General features: G+C 40.4%; 1 protein-coding gene across 1 annotated transcript in view; it reads left to right on the top strand.

Annotated features, from left to right (window-relative positions):
* The window catches only part of LOC122810112 (WW domain-containing oxidoreductase-like), a 340,274-nt gene extending 323,933 nt beyond the window's left edge, over window positions 1-16,341 (top strand). The window contains exon 3 of the mRNA XM_044081587.1: window positions 15,987-16,341. Coding sequence (XP_043937522.1) covers window positions 15,987-16,341 — 355 coding nt within the window. The remainder of the gene's footprint in view (window positions 1-15,986) is intronic.
* The last annotated feature ends 1,654 nt before the right edge of the window (window positions 16,342-17,995 follow it).

Raw genomic sequence — 17,995 nt, 5'->3', positions numbered from 1 at the left:
ACCTCCTTATATAGGTTCATAGGTGTGTACTAGGCTAATGGCCCTGGAGCCTTTACAAGCCTAGCCCATAGGATTGCCCTGGCATCATGCCACCCAACCTTAGTTCCCAGTGCCTCTGTTGAGTAGAGCCATCGGAGTGATCCCTGTGGTGAATTTTCTATTTTCCCATCCACTCATCAAGATTTCTCTTAAAGTGTGCCAGTGAGGTGCTCTGTTTGACATGTATGGGAAGTCTGTGGGTTATGAGCCTGTTCCTCTAGCTTGTTCTGTTGATTGTAGTAATGAGGTTGAGGTCTCTGGAGCATGTGGTGCGGAGGGATTGGGATTTCTTTAGATGTAGCATTTCTAACAGAGCTGGGTCAGACATGGATTTGTAAGTCAAGCAGAGATCGCCTCTAAGTAGGCGATATGAGACAGAGAATAGTTGGAGTTTTTTGAGTCTGTCCATATAGGTCAAGTGTTTAAGGCCTAGGATCCTCTTTGTGCGGTACTTTTGCAGCCTCTACAGTTGTTGTAGGTGTCTAGTGAGGTACATGTGAAATGGGGCACTCTACTCAATGATTGGCCTAATGAGGAAAGAGTAGAGGGAGACAATGACCTCTTTCTTTCTGGATGCAAAACTCTTAGTAATGAGATGTGCCACATAGAAGGACCTTATGACCACAGTGACAATGTGGTGATCAAATGAGAGGTTGCTGTCAACCTGTGTTCCTAGATCTCTTATAACTCCTTCTGTGTTCAGTGGACTACCATCGATGTGGTAATTCATGGGAACCAGGTTTTTCCAAAAGGGGGATGATGACGCATTTTTTGGCATTGAGCTTAAGGCCGTGGTTCAGACACCAGTCTTTTGTCTCAGTGAGGCTTTTCTTTAGGATGTCAGCATTACTTATAATAGCTCCCAACTTGCAGTCATCTGCGAACTTTGTCAGCCAGAGTCCCTTCGTGTTGGCCTGGACTTCAGAGAAGTAGATACCAAACAGGAGAGGACCCAGGACCGAACCCTCTGGGACTCCACTTGTGACAGGTCATCAGTCTGACTTGGAGTTAGCTATTTTCACACTGTGGGTTCTATCTGTGAGCCAGTTTGCAATCCACCTAGTGATATAGGGGTTGATGGCTTGCTTAGTGAGTTTTTCTATGATTCCTGAGTGGGGAATAGTATCAGTGGCCTTGGCCAGATCATGGTAGGCTGTATGAATCACCTTGCCTTCATCCACAACTCTGGTGACTGACTCAAAGAAGTCAACCAGGTTGAGCAGGCATGATCTACCCTTCACAAAACCAAACTGTGTGGGATCCAGAGTTTCGAGATTCCCTATATCCTTGTTTATTAGGTCCATGATGATGTGTTCCATAGCTTTGCATCAGACTTGTCAGGCTAATGGGTTGATAATTCCCAGGGTCTGTGGTCGCACCTCCTTTGTGGAGAGGGATGACTGTAGCAGTGCGCCATTCAGTAGAGACAAAGCCTGAGGTGAGGCTGTGATTAAACAGGGTACACAGTATTGGTGCCAGTTCACTCTGTAGTTAATGTAGAACACAGCCAGGGATATTGTCAGGTCCCATAGAAGCTGTATTATTGGCCTTGGACAGTGCTGTTTTAACCTGTGCAGCAGTAATACTGGGTGCCTGGCAATCTACTGGTATTGAGATTGGTCCTTTGGTGGGGGAGAGAGGGGTAAAGTTGGCACTGAATCTGTCAGCCAGTATATTGGCAATATCTGTTGGCTTGGTAGAGGAGGTACCATTGTGCAGTAACTCAGAGCAAATCTGGGTATTGCTGTGGAGATTCTTTACATAACTATAGAAGGCCTTGTGATTGTCTTAACTATCTGCTGCAATTTTGTTTTCATAGCTAGGTTTAGAGGATTTGATGAGGGATCTCAACTTTTTGTTGTGGCAGATAAGGGAGTTTTTCCATTCTTGGAACTTCACCTTATTCTGCATCAGTTTCCTCCTCCTGTTATAGAGTTTGTTTATGGCAGAGGACCACCAGATTGGCTTCCTTTTTTTGGAGAGAGTCTTGGTTCTATTGGGTATGGTGAGATCCATGCATTTGTGTACATGTTTGTACAGTGGATTGGTGTATGATTAGGCGGTCATGGAAGTATTCTCCATTTGCATGGGTGTCGTGAGGTTAGCCACCTCTGTTTTTAGGAGCTCAAAGTTAGCTTTTATGGTGGTTACCTTTGTGGGGGGGACTAGGGATGTGGATTTCCAAGGTGATTAGTTTGTGGTCGGGTCTAACCAGGGAGGAGTTGACTATTGGTGTAGAGCAACGGTCACCCATGTTAGTAATGACCAGTTCAAGGATGTTGCTACCTCTAGTGGGGGTAAGAACAAGCTAGTCCAGGGCATTGGAATTAATGAATTCCAGGAAATGTTGGGCAATTGTATTGGTACATGAGTAGTTTTCCCAGTTAATGGAGGGGTAGTTGAAGTCGCCTAGTATGAGAGTGTTAGGTTGGACCCTAATATTCTCCAGGATGCTACGGAATGTGGAGTTTGAGTCTTGGGACATGGTTGGGGACCTGTAGCAGGCGACGACCTGAATCGCTGTCTTACCCAATGTTAGCTGCACCTAAAGTATCTCTGATGTGTTATGTTGGACTACCAGTCTGGAGGTGTGTGTATACTTTATGAATATGGAAACACCCCCGCCTTTGGAGCTTCAGTCCAAATTCTGGGGCCGAAAGGTGTGGAATGAGTTATAGCCTGGTAGTGCAGGGGTGCTTTCTGCTGCCTTGAACCAGGTCTCTGTTACAGCACAAATGTTGATATTCTCCATTTTAATGAGTGCTTCAAGCAAGTGCATTTTGAGATTTAGACTTCTAGCATTGAGCAGCATGACCCTCAGATTGCATGTGTGTCAGTCTAGCAAAATTCAAGACCCTCTAAAACTTTGGGAACATGGCTAACTATGTGAAATTGTTCACAGAAACCCTGCACAATCATGTGAATAGCTGCATGCAAAAAGTTGTAGATACCTGAAATAAACATAGGGCAACCTTCAGAAACAACCCACCCTGGTGGAATCCCAGTATAAATAGGTTGTATAATAAAAAAAAAAAAATCATGTCCCAAAACTAGAAGGAGATTAGCCAGCAAAGTAAAAACTCCCTCATTATTCTGAACAAGCAACTCAGGATTAATCAAGTCTATCAAAGCCAAATTTGAGATAAAAATAGCCTCCTAGGCTAAAGACAACCATAAGCATTTCTTCAGTTTTGTCTGCATCCTTTAAGGCGACACTCATCAATATGCCAAGCTAATGCTGAATGGAGCCACATATACAAAGGATATAAAAAATCTGCTGGCCAATAAATTTAGCTAAAATTTTACTACCCATCACCCCCAGTAAATACACTTCACCATTTCTTTGCCAAATATCACTAGGGAGCAGAACATCAGTGCACCCTTTAAGACCAAGAACAATGCTTCAATGGGCCCTGATAATATATCAGGATGCCTCCTGAATAACATGAAAAATTACCTTAGAGACCTTTTAAAAGATGTATTTAACCATAGACTCAAAACAGGTTTCAGGCCAGACAAATGGAGGACAGCAAGAAGGTTATCCCTCTTCCATGGACTGAGAAAACTACAGATCAATAAGTCTGTCTAGTCTCATTTGCAAGGCTATGGAAAGAATTACCTCACTTACTGGCACTTTCTTTCTATCTAACTGTCCTTTTCCTGGTATTCTATTACCTTTACTCCTGTACTTCTCTTTAGCCTTTAGTCTACACCTCCTATTAGCTCAGCTATCTTTCCTCTTTAGGGACAATAACCTGCTCTAGCTGCCCTTCATCCTTAGTCAAAATAAAGCTTCTGCTCTCAAAGCAATCTGCGTCTCCTGAAGTAGGGAAACCAAGGAAGCTTTAGGCCCATGGACATCCTACAGAATACCAAAATAAGCAAAAAGGACACTTTTTAAAGTAAGCGTAGATCAAACTTTAATTTCAGTTGTATTGTCTAATAACTCATTAGCGCTACAGACAAAATACAGCCATTTAAAACCACCAGAAGCTGCTTCTTTTCCCACTCAGTTACTCCATCTGTTTCTTCCACTCAAACAAAACTGTTCTCTTTAATATGTTGTAATCCTGTACTGTTTTACTTAATCCATCTGTTTCGTCCTCTCAAACAAAACCTTTCTCTTTAATCTGTTGTAATCTTGCACTGTTATACTTACTGAAATAATTAAAAGCCTCAACAGTTCCTCTTTAAATTCTTAACCAATAGTTATATTTATATCCCAATGTTATTTATTTCAGGTTAACTACATTGCACCTCTCTATCTGACGCTGAATTTCTACCTCACCTTTCTCTTTGGTTCAAAAGTGCTGCAACTACTTATCACAAGTTACTGACTGGTTTTTGCATGCACCTTCCAAAACAAAGTGTAATCCCGCTCAGTTTGCCCTTGCTACACTCAGGCTTACTTCTTCCAAAACAAGTGTAATCCCACTCAGTTTGCCCTTGCTACACTCAGGCTTACTCCGCTACCCTACCCTACCCCCATTCCCACACACCCCTAGATCAGTAGACTTATGTTCACTTAGCCACACCCCTGCACTTCCCACCAGCCACATATCGGCACCTCCTCCACATTACATCCCACCCACACAACCTCAAAATCATTATCTTCACTACTATACAACACAGACTATACTCCAAATAATATTCCTCCTCTACTCTACCTTACTTTCCCTTTTCAACACAGGAAACATAATAAACAGTTAACATATCTATCATAACACAAGTCACCCAATATCACTACCTCACCTCCAGCTGCACTATAAACCCTTTCTTTTACACTTACTTCTACCACATCACTATTCACATCATCCCCATATTTTCCTTTTTAAGCCCACCAGTATCTCTTCTCTAACACTCCACATTACTTGATCATACACTACAATCATATGTCTCACCTAATAATGCCTTCCCGTACTACCAGACTCATTCATACACTGACCTTCCACACTTCCATTACTGCACTACTAATATTCTGCTCTTACCTTGCTTCCTATCTTGTTACACTACACAGTCAGACTTACCCTCGCCTACATACATTACACCTCCACAAACCAATGCCTCATAATACTACCATTGCTCCCAATCTGTACAACACTACCTACATAGGTTATCTTCCTTTTAAATTCTTCCCATTGAATCCAAAATCTCAAACTTCTCTCAAACCCATCAAACTCTTACCTAAACTCCTAAAACGTCTGCTACACATTAATACTCAGTTACATCTCTCTGGTGACATTCACCCCGACAAAGAACCCAATGTAGTACATCAGAACAAATCCAACCCTATTCCTTTACCACCTTTTCCTAACTTATTAATCCATCACAATAACTCCAGCCTGCTGCTACTTAACATTAATGTTAGGAGCATATTAAATAAGGTCTACCAGCTACATGCCAATCTCTCACTGTACTCTCCTAATACTATGGTACTAACTGAATTCTGCTTAAAACCATTCAACAGTGGCAATGATATTCTCCCTTCTGGATACAGTATCCTACGCACAGAAAGAAGAACCAAAAAAGGAGGCAGGGTAGCAATTCTATTTAAAAGCAACCTGAAAGTAAAGGCTGTAGATCTGTCTATTCCCAGCTTTGATAACGCAGAAATATTATTCTCCAAACTAGAAATTAACTCCAAAAACTCATTATCATAATTGGATGCTACATCCCTCCAGGAAACAGTATAACTACCCTGGAAAATATACTGCATTGGACCTCCAAATCAGTACCCCATGAAACTATCATCATGGATGATTTCAATATTGATTGGCTAACATGCTCCTCTCAAACCCCACAAATTTTATCAACATTGATGAATTTTCTCAAATCATCCAATCTCCCACAAGATCAGTCCTTGATTGGATACTACTAAGTAGACCTACCCTCTTCTTTCAGTCTGGTTGCCTCCCTGACAGCCTTTGTCGCCATCAACCAATCTTTCTAATTACGCATAGGTTTCATCATAACAAACAGTCAGCTTACCATCTAATAAGAAGCAAAAAACATTTTAAAACCACCAATTTCTTATCAGCATTAAAAACCTGTAATTGGACACCTAATGTTCCTTCCCCTAGAAGAAGCAGTTCAGTTCTTTAACACTACTTTTTAGATATGTTGAACATACATGCACTTTCTAGAACCATTAGATCCAAATCAAAGGCTGCTCCTTGGCTAAATAAAGAAACTAGGTCACTAGTAATAACTAGAGACAAAGCTTGGAACCATTGGCATTCTACCATGTCCCAAGCATCAAAACAATCATATATATAGAGTTTTGGAATAAAGCAAAAAGCTCAGTAAACAAGATAAAATTAATTTCTAAAGAATATGCAAATTAAGTACCAAATAACCCTCAGAAGTTCTGGGCAGCTATTAAAAATATTCTTCTTCCAGGAGAATCCAACACACCCTCCCCATCAACTAATAATACCACTGAAGACATAGCTATCCAATTCAACAAATATTTCACTGAAACTATATTTCCCTTTCCTAATCTTCAAAACTCACCCCCTAACGCAGAACCATCCAAGTCAACCATTAACAACAACTTCATATTCCAGCCAGTTTCCATCAACAGCATAAAAAAAAATATTAAAAAACTAAAACCCACAACCTTAGCCGCAGACAGACTCCCAGCAGAATTTCTGCAAATTGCTGGTGACACAGTAGCCTACCCTGTAGCCATCCTTATCAATAAATCTGTGTCCAAGAATAAAATCCCAGAGATCTGGAAAATCTCCCACATAATGCTTCTACACAAAGGTGGTAACTCTACAGAATTGACTAATTATCATCCAATAGCCTTACTATCCCCTCTATCCAAAATCCTAGAAAGATACGTACATAAATTATGGATCACTTGCACACACAAAGTTATATCTAACACCTAACATGGATTTCGTCCCTTTGATAGCACTACTACTGCATTACTGTCCTTCACCAATACAGTAAACCACCACAGAAACAATCAGAAATTTGTATCTGCTATCTTTCTTGACCTTTCCAAGGCCTTTGATATTGTCACACATAGTAAACTTATCCAAGTTCTTTCTGAGTTTAAAATCAGTCACCCGTCTATCTCTTGGCTCCAAAACTATTTATCAGGTCACCAGCAGGCCGTCCAATGGCAGAGCAACCTCTCCCCTCTTCTTCTAGTTACAGTAGGAGTTCCCCTAGGTTCCATTCTAGGGCCTGTACTATTTTCACTGTTTACTAACAATCTGTATACTTCCTATCTTCATGCTTCTGTTATCCAATATGCAGACGACTCAGCCTGATCATCACCAACATGGGAACTCTATACTCCAGACCAGAAGTGTATCCCTCACTGGTAAGATCAGACCATAAACTAATCTCACTGGATATTCACATCCCGACCCCACCCCCTGCCCAGAAAACCACAGTGAAAATCTTCTCTAAAGCAAATTTCACACTCCTCAAAATCGAGGTGGAATCTTTCAAAGCCCCCTGGCCTGTGGAAAATACGGCCCAGACCGCAGAATCCTTTATAAATGCATTCTATGAACACCTTCAGGAATGCATGGATCATGCAATCCGAAATAAAACCAAGACCCAATCCTCCAAAGGCAGACGTCCTGTCTGGTGGACCCCAGCCATAAACAAACTATACAATAGAACAGGTCATTAATGCACTTTCCAAGGCCAAAATTAGTGCACTGATGGGCCTCAATAACATCCCAGGATGTTTGATAAATAGCATGAAACATGACCTCTCTGGTTCATTTGAATCACTTTTCAGCTTGAGCCTGCAGTCAGGTTTTGTGCCCAAGGAATGGAAGATGGCTCCAGTCATTCCCCTGTACAAAAGAGGTCCAATCACTGATTCTGGTAACTTCAGGCCCATAAGACTTACCAGCCACATATGTAAGGACATGGAAAGAATCATCATGGACATGATAAATGAGGATGTAGGTAACCTGCAAATGCTGGACTCATCATAGTTTGGCATTGATAAAGGGAGGTAATGCCTAGTAAAGCTGGTGGACTTTTTTAAGGGGGGGTCACCAAAGCATTGGATGAAGGTAAGACTGTACACACAGCTTACCTCGACCTGGCCAAGACTTATGATACAGTACCCCACTCGGGCATTATAGACATGCTGACTAATGTAGGTATAAACCCTTTTATCACCCACTGGATAGTCAACTGACTCACTGATAGGACCCAGGAGGTCAAAATAAGTGAGGCCACCTACACCAAGAGGTCAGTCACTAGTGGCGTCCCCCAGGGCCTTGTACTGGGCCTGCTCCTTTTTGGCATCTGTTTCTCTGAAATGGAAGCAAATGCTTAAGGTTTATGGCTGACTAGGTTTACAGATGATTGCAAGCTGGGGGTTATCATCTACTCCCCTGCAAGACGCTAGCATTCTTCAAGAAGGGCTATCTCTGACTAACAAATGGTGTCAAGCTGTGGTCTTAAACTCAATGCTAAGAAATGCATAATTGTATCCTTTGAGAAATCAACCATCACAGCTAAGTAGCATGTTGGTAATACGTCCCTAAGAGTCGACTCAGCCTTACCTTTGACCACCACGTAGCCACAGTGGTAAAGAAGTCCATTTATGTTGCACAACTTATATGTAAGGGCAAGGCATCTAGGTCCAAAGACGTCATTATCCCATTGTACTCCACCCTTATCAGAAAAATCATAGAGTACAATGCTCCCTTTGATATGTACCTGGCCAAGCATATGCAGCAACTAGAGCAACGTCAAATGTTCCTTACAAAAAGAATACAGGCTGTAACAAATCTACCTTATGAAGAGTGCCTTAAAGCCCTTTTCCTCTACTCAGGCTCCTCTAAATTGCTGAGGGGTAATCTATGCCTGGCTTACAAGGCATCCACAAACCCACACTTATGAATGTACTACATATTCTTAAGTCAAACAGTACAAGAAATACAAGGTATAAGGACCTGAATTTTGTTTGTGACTTAAACAGAACATGCTGGAGAGACAGATGTATGCCCAGAGACTGCCCCTCCTATGCAACAGGCTTCCCATCCTTGTGAAAAGAGTTTGTCTGTTACCCAGCTTAAGCACAACCTAAACAAGTGGATTGGGGAACAGGAAATTTACACCAGGCACGACACCCATGTCACTTGTGGACAGAGGTAGCTTATAAATACATTTCCTTCAGTGTCCTGTTTGGATCCAGGACATCATTATTCTTTCAGAAAAAACTTGGCCAAGTTTAGAAAGGCCCCCCTGGGCTATTAGCCTAGTAAGTCTATGAATAGGTTTATAGGTAAGTACTGGGCTATCTGCCTAAGGGCATTTATAAGCCTAGCCAGAATGTGTTGGCTTTCGCCACCCCCTTAGATTAGTTCCCTGTGCCTCTGTCCAGCAGAGCCATTAGTTCCCTGCGCCACTGTCCAGCAGAGCCACTGCAGTGATCCCCGGGGTAAATTTTCTGTTTCCCATCAAGGTTTCTCTTGAAGAGTGTTAGTGAGGGGCTCTGCCTAATGTATATTGGAATCCTGTTCCAAAGCATGGGGAGTCTCTGGGACAGGAGTCTATCCCTCCAGCATGTCCTATTTATCGTTGTGGTAAGGTTTATATCTCTAGAGCATGTGGCTCTCCGTGATTTGTTTTTTTTTTAGGTGGAGCATGTCCATCAATTCTGGGTTAGAGATGGCCTTGTATGACAGGCAGAGATCACCTCTGAGTAAGCGGTATGCAACCGAGTACAGCTGGAGTTTCTTGAGTCGGGCTGCATAGGGTATCTGTTTGAGGCCAGTAATCTTCTTGGTGAGGTACTTTTGTGGTCTTTCCAGCTGTTGCAGGTGTCTTGTAAGGTACATCCGAAATGGGGCATTGTATTCTATGATGGGTCTAATGAGTGATGAGTAGAGAGGCACAATAACCTCTTTTGTTCTAGATGCGAAACCTTTTGTGATTAGGTGGGCCACATAGAAGGATTTTCTAACCACTTTGGCAGTATGATTATCAAAGGAGAGATTACTATCTACTTGGGTCCCCAGATCCCTTATTACACTTTTTGTATTTAGGGGACTACCATCTATATGGTAGTTCATAGGTACTTTGTTTTTTCCAAAGGGGATGACTATGCACTTTTTGGCATTTAGCTTGAGGCCATGATTTTGACACCAGGTATCCGTCTCAGTGATACCCATCTGGAGGGTGTCTGTATCAGCCGCAGAATCAGTTATGGCCCCTAGTTTGCAGTGGTCTGCGAACTTGGTCAGCCATAGTCCTCCTATGCTTGCCTGTACCTCTGAGAAGTATATACCGAGCAGGAGAGGTCCTAGGACTGATCCCTGGGGGATGCCACTTGTACCCAGTTTAGAGTCAGACGTAGAGCCTGCAACTCTCACCATGTGGGTTCTATCCATAAGACTGTACACACAGCTTACCTCGACCTGGCCAAGACTTATGATATAATACCCCACTCAGGCATTACAGACATGCTGACTAATGTAGGTATAAACACTTTTGTCACCCACTGGATAGTCAGCTGGCTCACTGATAGGACCCAGGAGGTCAAAATAAGTGAGGCCACCTACACCAAGAGGCCAGTCACTAGTGGAGTCCCCCAGGGCTTTGTACTGGGCCTGCTCCTTTTTGGTATCTTCTTTCTCTGAAATGGAAGCAAATGCTTAAGGTTTATGGCTGACTAGGTTTACAGATGATTGCAAGCTGGGGGTTATCATCTACTCCCCTGCAAGACACTAGAATTCTTCAAGAAGGGCTATCTCTGACTAACAAATGGTGTCAAGCTGTGGTCTTAAACTCAATGCTAAGAAATGCATAATTGTATCCTTTGAGAAATCAACCATCACAGCTACGTAGCTGTTGCAAGGGAAGTTGCAGGGAAGCCTGTTGCATAGGAGGGGCAGTCTCTGGGCACACATCTGTAGCTCCAGCATGTTCTGTTTAAGTCACAGACAAAATTCAGGTCTTTAGACCTTGTATTTCTTGTACTGTTTGACTTATGAATCTATGAACCTCGGTCTTGCATGCAAATTGTTAAATATTAACCAGTGTAGTTTAATTCACCTGCTACCCACAAACCCCAGCATTTCAGCCTTCAGGGTCTTCCAGGGAATTAATTTCTTGTGACTTTGTATAAATCGTCTGAGTAAATAACCATATTTAGGGAAAACTATCTCTTATCAGTTATAGCTGAAAACCAGTATAAACGGAAAAGGCCAAGGACATATTTTCTAAATATTTTTTTCACAGTAAGGATTCTTCTCCCCCTCCACTTTTATTTTACATGTTCTTTCAAACAGTATTGTATTTGTTGTTATTTTGCATGTAATTCACAGTCTGATTTTTTGAAACTTAGTAATTGAAATTATCCTCTTTGTTTAAGTCCTTCTTATAAATGATACTATGTTTAAAAAGGGAAACTCCTTTGCCTTTAAGAGCAATATTTTCTAGTCTCCACCACCATCATCATTCTTTTGTGGATTCATTTAATCAGTTTAATAGTCATAGATTAGAAATATGAAGTCATGTTAATATTTTACTATCGGGATTATTCATAATACTTTTCTCAAGGATTCTTTGTTGTTCCCTTAAGTGTACTTACAATCTGTTTATACTCCCTTCCCTGTAAAATTAATCATAGTGTTCCTACATAATTACATTGCATATCTGCAATTGTGGGATGAAAAAAAAGCCCATCTTTTTTCTTTTACTTAAAGTGTGTAGGTGAGCTAGTTCAAGAGCATTTTCAGACATAACCTGGACCAGAGGCAGATAACAGAACATTTACAAATTTGTAATATTTTTTTAAAGAAAAGTTGGAGTTATGAACTTCAAGTTTTAGGAATGCATAACAGTAAAAACACTTGAAAATGAAATATTTCAGTTTAGACATTAGGTATTAGTATAAAATACTGTATGAAGATCACCAATTCTTGCATATCAGTCCCTTAATCATGGTATACTGGGATACTACTTACCATCTGTCTGCATCTCCCTGAGCCTTGTGACACTGCAAATCTTCTACAAAGCTATCTTCCATTTTCCTATCCAGGAAGACTATCTTATGTCACATTGTATAACTTACATTGGGATACTTCTTCCCATCTGCCTCCACCATAATGACCCCTATGATGGTGAAAATATTCCACAAAGCCAGCTCTATTTTTCTAGTTAGTAAGATCATCTTGCCTAGCAGGTTATATTGAGAAATCTTTACCCATCAGCCTCCATCCCAGTGATCCCTGTGATACTGCAAGTGTTGCACATAGTCATCTTCCATTTTTTTTTTTCTATTCAGAAAGACTGTCCTATGTAGCAAGGTATACTAGGATACTTCTTCCCATATGTTTCATTCACAGTGACCTCTGATATTGTAGATACTCCACAAAGCTATTTTTCTAGCCAGGAAGACTATCTTACATAACAGGATATTTTGGAATATTTTTCCCATCTGTCTCTGTATCCCAGTCACACCTGTGATGCTGCAAGTATTCCATAAGGCAAACTTGTATTTTTCTTGCGAGGAAGACCATCTTACATAACACAGCACAGTGCTAAGTTGTAGCCTGGTTACAGCATTCATTTATATGTATGTATGCATGCCACCACTTTTTTGTGCTCCCAAGCAGTTACTGCATTTGCAGAGAAACCCTTTAGATTTTAGTACTATATCTTCAGTTTATAGCCCTCTGTAAAGTGCTGTGCTCTTAATCTGCAGATAGTGTCACCTAGTTATTATTTTAACAGTGTAATGGCAACTTTAGTTGGCAAACCACTTTGGAGGGCTTTCCTCCAGTCCTGTTGCTGTAATCAGTGCTATAATATTTAATGCCCACTTGCTGCCCTCTTCGTTACTTTCATACCCACGCTGAGAAACAGGGAGATTTGCTTTATTTATACCCATTCCCAAGTCCAATGGGTGCATAAACACTTGTTCAGGACACCTCAGTCCCTTTTGCAACATAAATAAAACTTGTAGGGATAGATGTGCTTCCCAGAGAATAGCACTTCTTTGGACTTACCTTCCTGTTCACATAAAGCAAAGTACTCCTTGTATATTCAAATGTAATCTGGATGAATGGATGAGTAAACACAAATTCATCCGTGTTTTAGCACTCTTGTACCGTATGGATAGGGTCAATGTGCAAATGTTCTGCTTGTCTCTGAGTTAGTAGTAATTATCATATAAGGGCTATAATCCTCCTTTATGTTAGCTTGCTCTACTAGTCCAGATTTTATATAGCCCATGCATTCTGATTCTTTCACTTACTCTGGCATCCCACTAAAGCAGAGTATTTTTCCTTCCACTTCTGTCTTCTCCGTTTACTTGCTGAGCTCCCATTGCTTTTGTTTACAGAGCATTTCACGCATGCATCTATTTCTTGCAAGTGGTCCAGATCATTTGTAGGCTTAAACATTCTCCATTTCATTAATTTTTTTATCAGCTTTATCTGCATAATCTGTCAGCTTTGTGTTTAGTTTTTGTAACCCCAACATTATTTGTGAAACTACTCCTGGACCCTAACCAGATGTGCCTCCATATCCTCCCTATGGATTAGGGCTTCTGAATTGATGTCCACGTTTTTGTGATATACCGTGATTCACAGATTCACTGCTGGTACTTGGACAGCTTTGATTTCGTCACCCTGATTATTTTTAAGTAGTAGCCCTCATGTAGTGGTTCTGACCTCAGCTGCACTTGTTGCTAAATATTTAATAGGCATGCTGGTACCCTACATGATGAAGCTTTTAAACTCATGGGGGCTATACAAAAGATGACAACACAGCCCTCCATCGTGAGCCCTTGACTATGTTTTTCAGATGCACACACAATTTTCTGCTTCATGAAAAGCACAAGATTTTCTGCTTCAGCATTTTGCCCACCGAGCTTTCTAAAAGTAACATGTCTTTACTGTATAACTGGTTATTTGTGTACAGTGAGCGTGGTGTGGAAGACAAATTGCTTACTTCAATGACATTGCTTACTTCAATGGCATATAGAGACAGTACATAGTACAAAGAGGTGAAGATTGTATGATGCAAAAAAAAAGTAAACATATCCCATGTAAGTGATAAAAAGTTGTTACAGAAAAAATGGTTAATGTATTTGTTTAACAATGTGTTAGTAGTGAAGTAGATGTTTATCTCAATGTATTTTTGTTCGCATAATTCATGACACTTATTACGGTGCTTCTTCATGTAATAACTGTATCAGAGTCTTTAGCCTCTTAATGTCTGTTATTGAAAATTTGGCTGATATTGATGCATTTTAACATTAAGTAATTAAATTGTTATATCCAAATATATTTAATATTGGTATGATTTACTGTTTCCTTGGGAAGAAATTAATCCATGAGGCAAATGTTTTATGTCTTATTCTGCAACCAGTTGAAGCAGAATTTTCAATATGTTCTGTCATGGTTTGTGGCATCAGCTTTGGCTTGTTAACCTGTGTGATATTAATAACAAGAGTACAATGTTTTGACTGATGTGAACGTTATAACTGAAATGTATTTCAGAAATATGTATGATACATACACCAAACATTCCTTTATTTGAAAACTTTATATATATCACTTGAAAAAGGGGACCCAAACTGAAAAGATTTTCTTACTTAAGATTTCATTTTTGTCATGCTGTGTTATAAACCGGAAAAAGACAGGTGCATAATGAAGCTGTCATATACTGTTAAAAACTAACCATTTGCTACTTTGATTTGTATTCACTCATGTCATAGGTGCACTTTGCAGATGTAGCAGCCTGCCAGGATTCATCTTGGCACTTCCTGTATTATTTTGAAATCTTTAGTAGACCTTGCAATACATCTTTCACAATATCAAGACCCTTACTCGTTTTTTCACTTTTTGTTTCAAAAGGGGCCAAAAAGGTCATTTACTGAGCTCATCCAAGCTGCAGCTGTTAGCGGTGAATTTAAAAAACAGCAAATGAGAAATAAGTATGCAACTTACATGTTTATTAAAGTGACTCTTATTAAATATTAATTTCACTATGGTCCTTGTATTCACTTTCTGTTTTGTGCTTCACTCAGTTATTTTTATAAGTTGTCTGCCTCACTTTTCCAAACATTGCTGGCTTATTTTCTGTGTGTGGTCACAAACCATGGTGATTGGGGAGTTTGCCCTTTTCCTACTGTGGAGCAATCTTGGAGTTGATGTATATAATTAGTAGGGGGTGTGGGGGCAGTCCCCTACAAAAAACACTGCTGTATTTTTTTTTTTTTTGGATGAAGTGAAGATTGAGGCATTTTCCTCGATCTTAAGTTTGAATATTTTACTGTCAGTGTAGTTTCAAACTCATACACATACACGTGTACACATACATACATACACGCACGCACGCATGCACTAACCAAAGTAGTTAACAACTGCTGTTAGGATTTCACATATTCAAAGTTATAAAAAGATGAAAGCTGCTTTAGCACCCATGGAAATTTGTAGATCTTTTCTTGTTCTTTTGCCCTTTTTTTGTTTCAGAACAAAGGAATATTGCTACCATTCAAGGTGTTGCATTGCATACATGTTAACTGGCATATTTTACTGTAGCATCTCATTTGCTGTATTGTCTGTATCCCCCCAAAACAGCAAAACATTAGTTGTTCCAGTAAACTTTCCTCCTCCCAGGCACCCATGTCTCACTTTCATATGTTAGAAGTTGGGATTCATAAAGCATAGAAACAGTATTGCTATACTAAAGGGTAATTGGATGCTGCGGTATTAGGACTTTTACTATATTTGCTCTGCTCTATTGTTGTAGAGTTCATTACTTTAATGCCTGAAACTTATAGCTATAATTAGTGCAATAAATAGTGAGTAAATGCCAACATAAAAACAATTACAAAAATTCTCAGCCATTATTTTTAACTCCGTTTAAAGATCTCATCAAATTATTGTAATCTTTTTATGTTTGTTCACTCTAGTCCAGCTATAGTGAAATATTTTTTTTTTCAGATTTACAGATATTAAAGATTCTGCAGGAAAACTTGACTTAAACCTGCTCTCTCCTCCTAAGAAAGAGTATTGGGCAATGTTGGCTTACAACCGCTCTAAACTATGCAACATCCTATTTAGTAATGAACTGAATCGACGCTCATCTCCCCGTGGGGTTACCTCTAACGCTCTTCATCCCGGCAATATGATGTATTCATCAATCCATCAGAACTGGTGGGTGTATACCCTTCTGTTTGCATTTGCTCGGCCTTTCACCAAGTCTATGGTAAGTGACCAGCTGTCAATATCTTTGGTCTTCAGATATTTTCAAGTATCAGTGGGGCCATTGCATTATGTACTTGTTGGCATCGTTTGAGAATTTCTGTCTTAAATTTAAAAGAGAGAATGAATGTTCTCTGTTTGTAAAAATGAAAGCCTGCAGTGAGTGAAATGAAATATGCATAATTACAGTGCCCTGTACGATCTGTTTCACTATCATGATGTGAGTGATACTACAAGAGTTGGGTACATTTCATTACTGTATTGGAACTGTTTACTACAAATTGCTGTGGCCTAGGTTATATGATTATTATTGCTAATAATTATGGTTATAGCTTGTGTGAAATGCAGGTTTTCCTCTGTGTTTTGACTTCTCCACTCCTTGACTTGTGTGATTGGAAGAGATCTATAGCATCTGGATTACTTGAGAATAGAAACGTTTGGAGTGATTGTCAGACATCTTTTGTTACCTTTGCTTATTCTGTAGTCACGCTTCTGATCTTATCTTAAGCCAACACTTTGGTCTTCCTAACAGTGCCACAGGATGTCATTGCTGAACTTGTCAGTTTATTCTGCTCCTACAGGTTTACCCTGCTGTTGACCTGTATTTCTTATCTTGCAGGGAGATGCAAATGTCATTAACTGTACTTCTGGTTTATATGTTTTGGGTTGTGTTTGGCACCTCAGAGTAATAGGTGCATTTGCAAATATAGTGTTATAACATCTGCTGTTGGTATAAGGTACAATGTTCATCGTGTTTCACTGTTGCAGTCATTACAGTTGGGTTATCCTGCTGGCAGGCTACCCGCAGTCGGCCCGAATTCCAAAGTCTAGGTACGGCGTCTGTTGCTGTTGCCTTTTCCCTGACGTCAGTGCGCCAGGGGTATAAAAGATGCAGCCGATGCCATTTTCTTCAGTCTTTCAGAGACTTCCTTTTATTACCTCAGCACAGGCCCCTTGCTATCCCACCTGTTTTAGACATTGTAGATGATGTATTTTCAGAGTCCGGTCTGTCTCCAGACTCTTTACCACCAGCTCCTGTTAAGCCAGACAGATGCTACAGGGTTCCAGATTCACATACATTTCTTTATAAAAACCCTGCTGCTGACCCAGAAACTATCTCTCAGGGTCCCAAAGGGGTCAAGGCTTCCACTGCAAAAAACCCTATCCCTGATGGGGATTCTAGGGCCCTGGACAGATGGGGGGGAAAGTTGTATACTTCTGCTACCTTGGCTGTAAGAGCTTTAAATTGCCAATTTCATATGCTTAAATATCAGCAATATCTTATGTCACTGCTTAAACAGAAAATGTTGACAAATTCAGAATGTGCAGAAAATAAAGAAATGCAGGATTTATTTCATGCAGCTGAACAAGTGGGAAAGCATACTTTGCAATGTGGTTTTGATTCTCTAGAGGCCTCCTGCAGGGCCGCTGTTACAGGTTCTGTCATTAGGAGGCATGCTTGGTTAAAAGAACAGAATCTGCCTGATCATGTTAAAGCAAATCTATTAGATGCTTCATTACAGCATGATACTTTGTTTGGTGTTAAAGCAGACGAGGTGTTGAAGAAAATGGAGGACAAAGCTAAATCTATGCAAGCAGTCAAGGATTTCTTGCAGGTACAGCCTCCCAGATTTAGCAGGAACTGTCCTACAAAGAATTGGTCCTTTCCAGTGTCAGACAGGTCACAAAGAGGCAGATACAGATGCCCCAGAGGCAGATCACAGCCCCAAGGCTCATACAGACCTAAA

The sequence above is a fragment of the Protopterus annectens genome, chromosome 8.part1 (genome assembly GCF_019279795.1).
Source record: "Protopterus annectens isolate FY-2018-M chromosome 8.part1, PAN1.0, whole genome shotgun sequence".
Taxonomy (NCBI): Eukaryota; Metazoa; Chordata; order Ceratodontiformes; family Protopteridae; genus Protopterus; species Protopterus annectens.
Note: the sequence above shows the minus strand (reverse complement) of the source record. Positions and strands in the feature narration are given on the sequence as shown.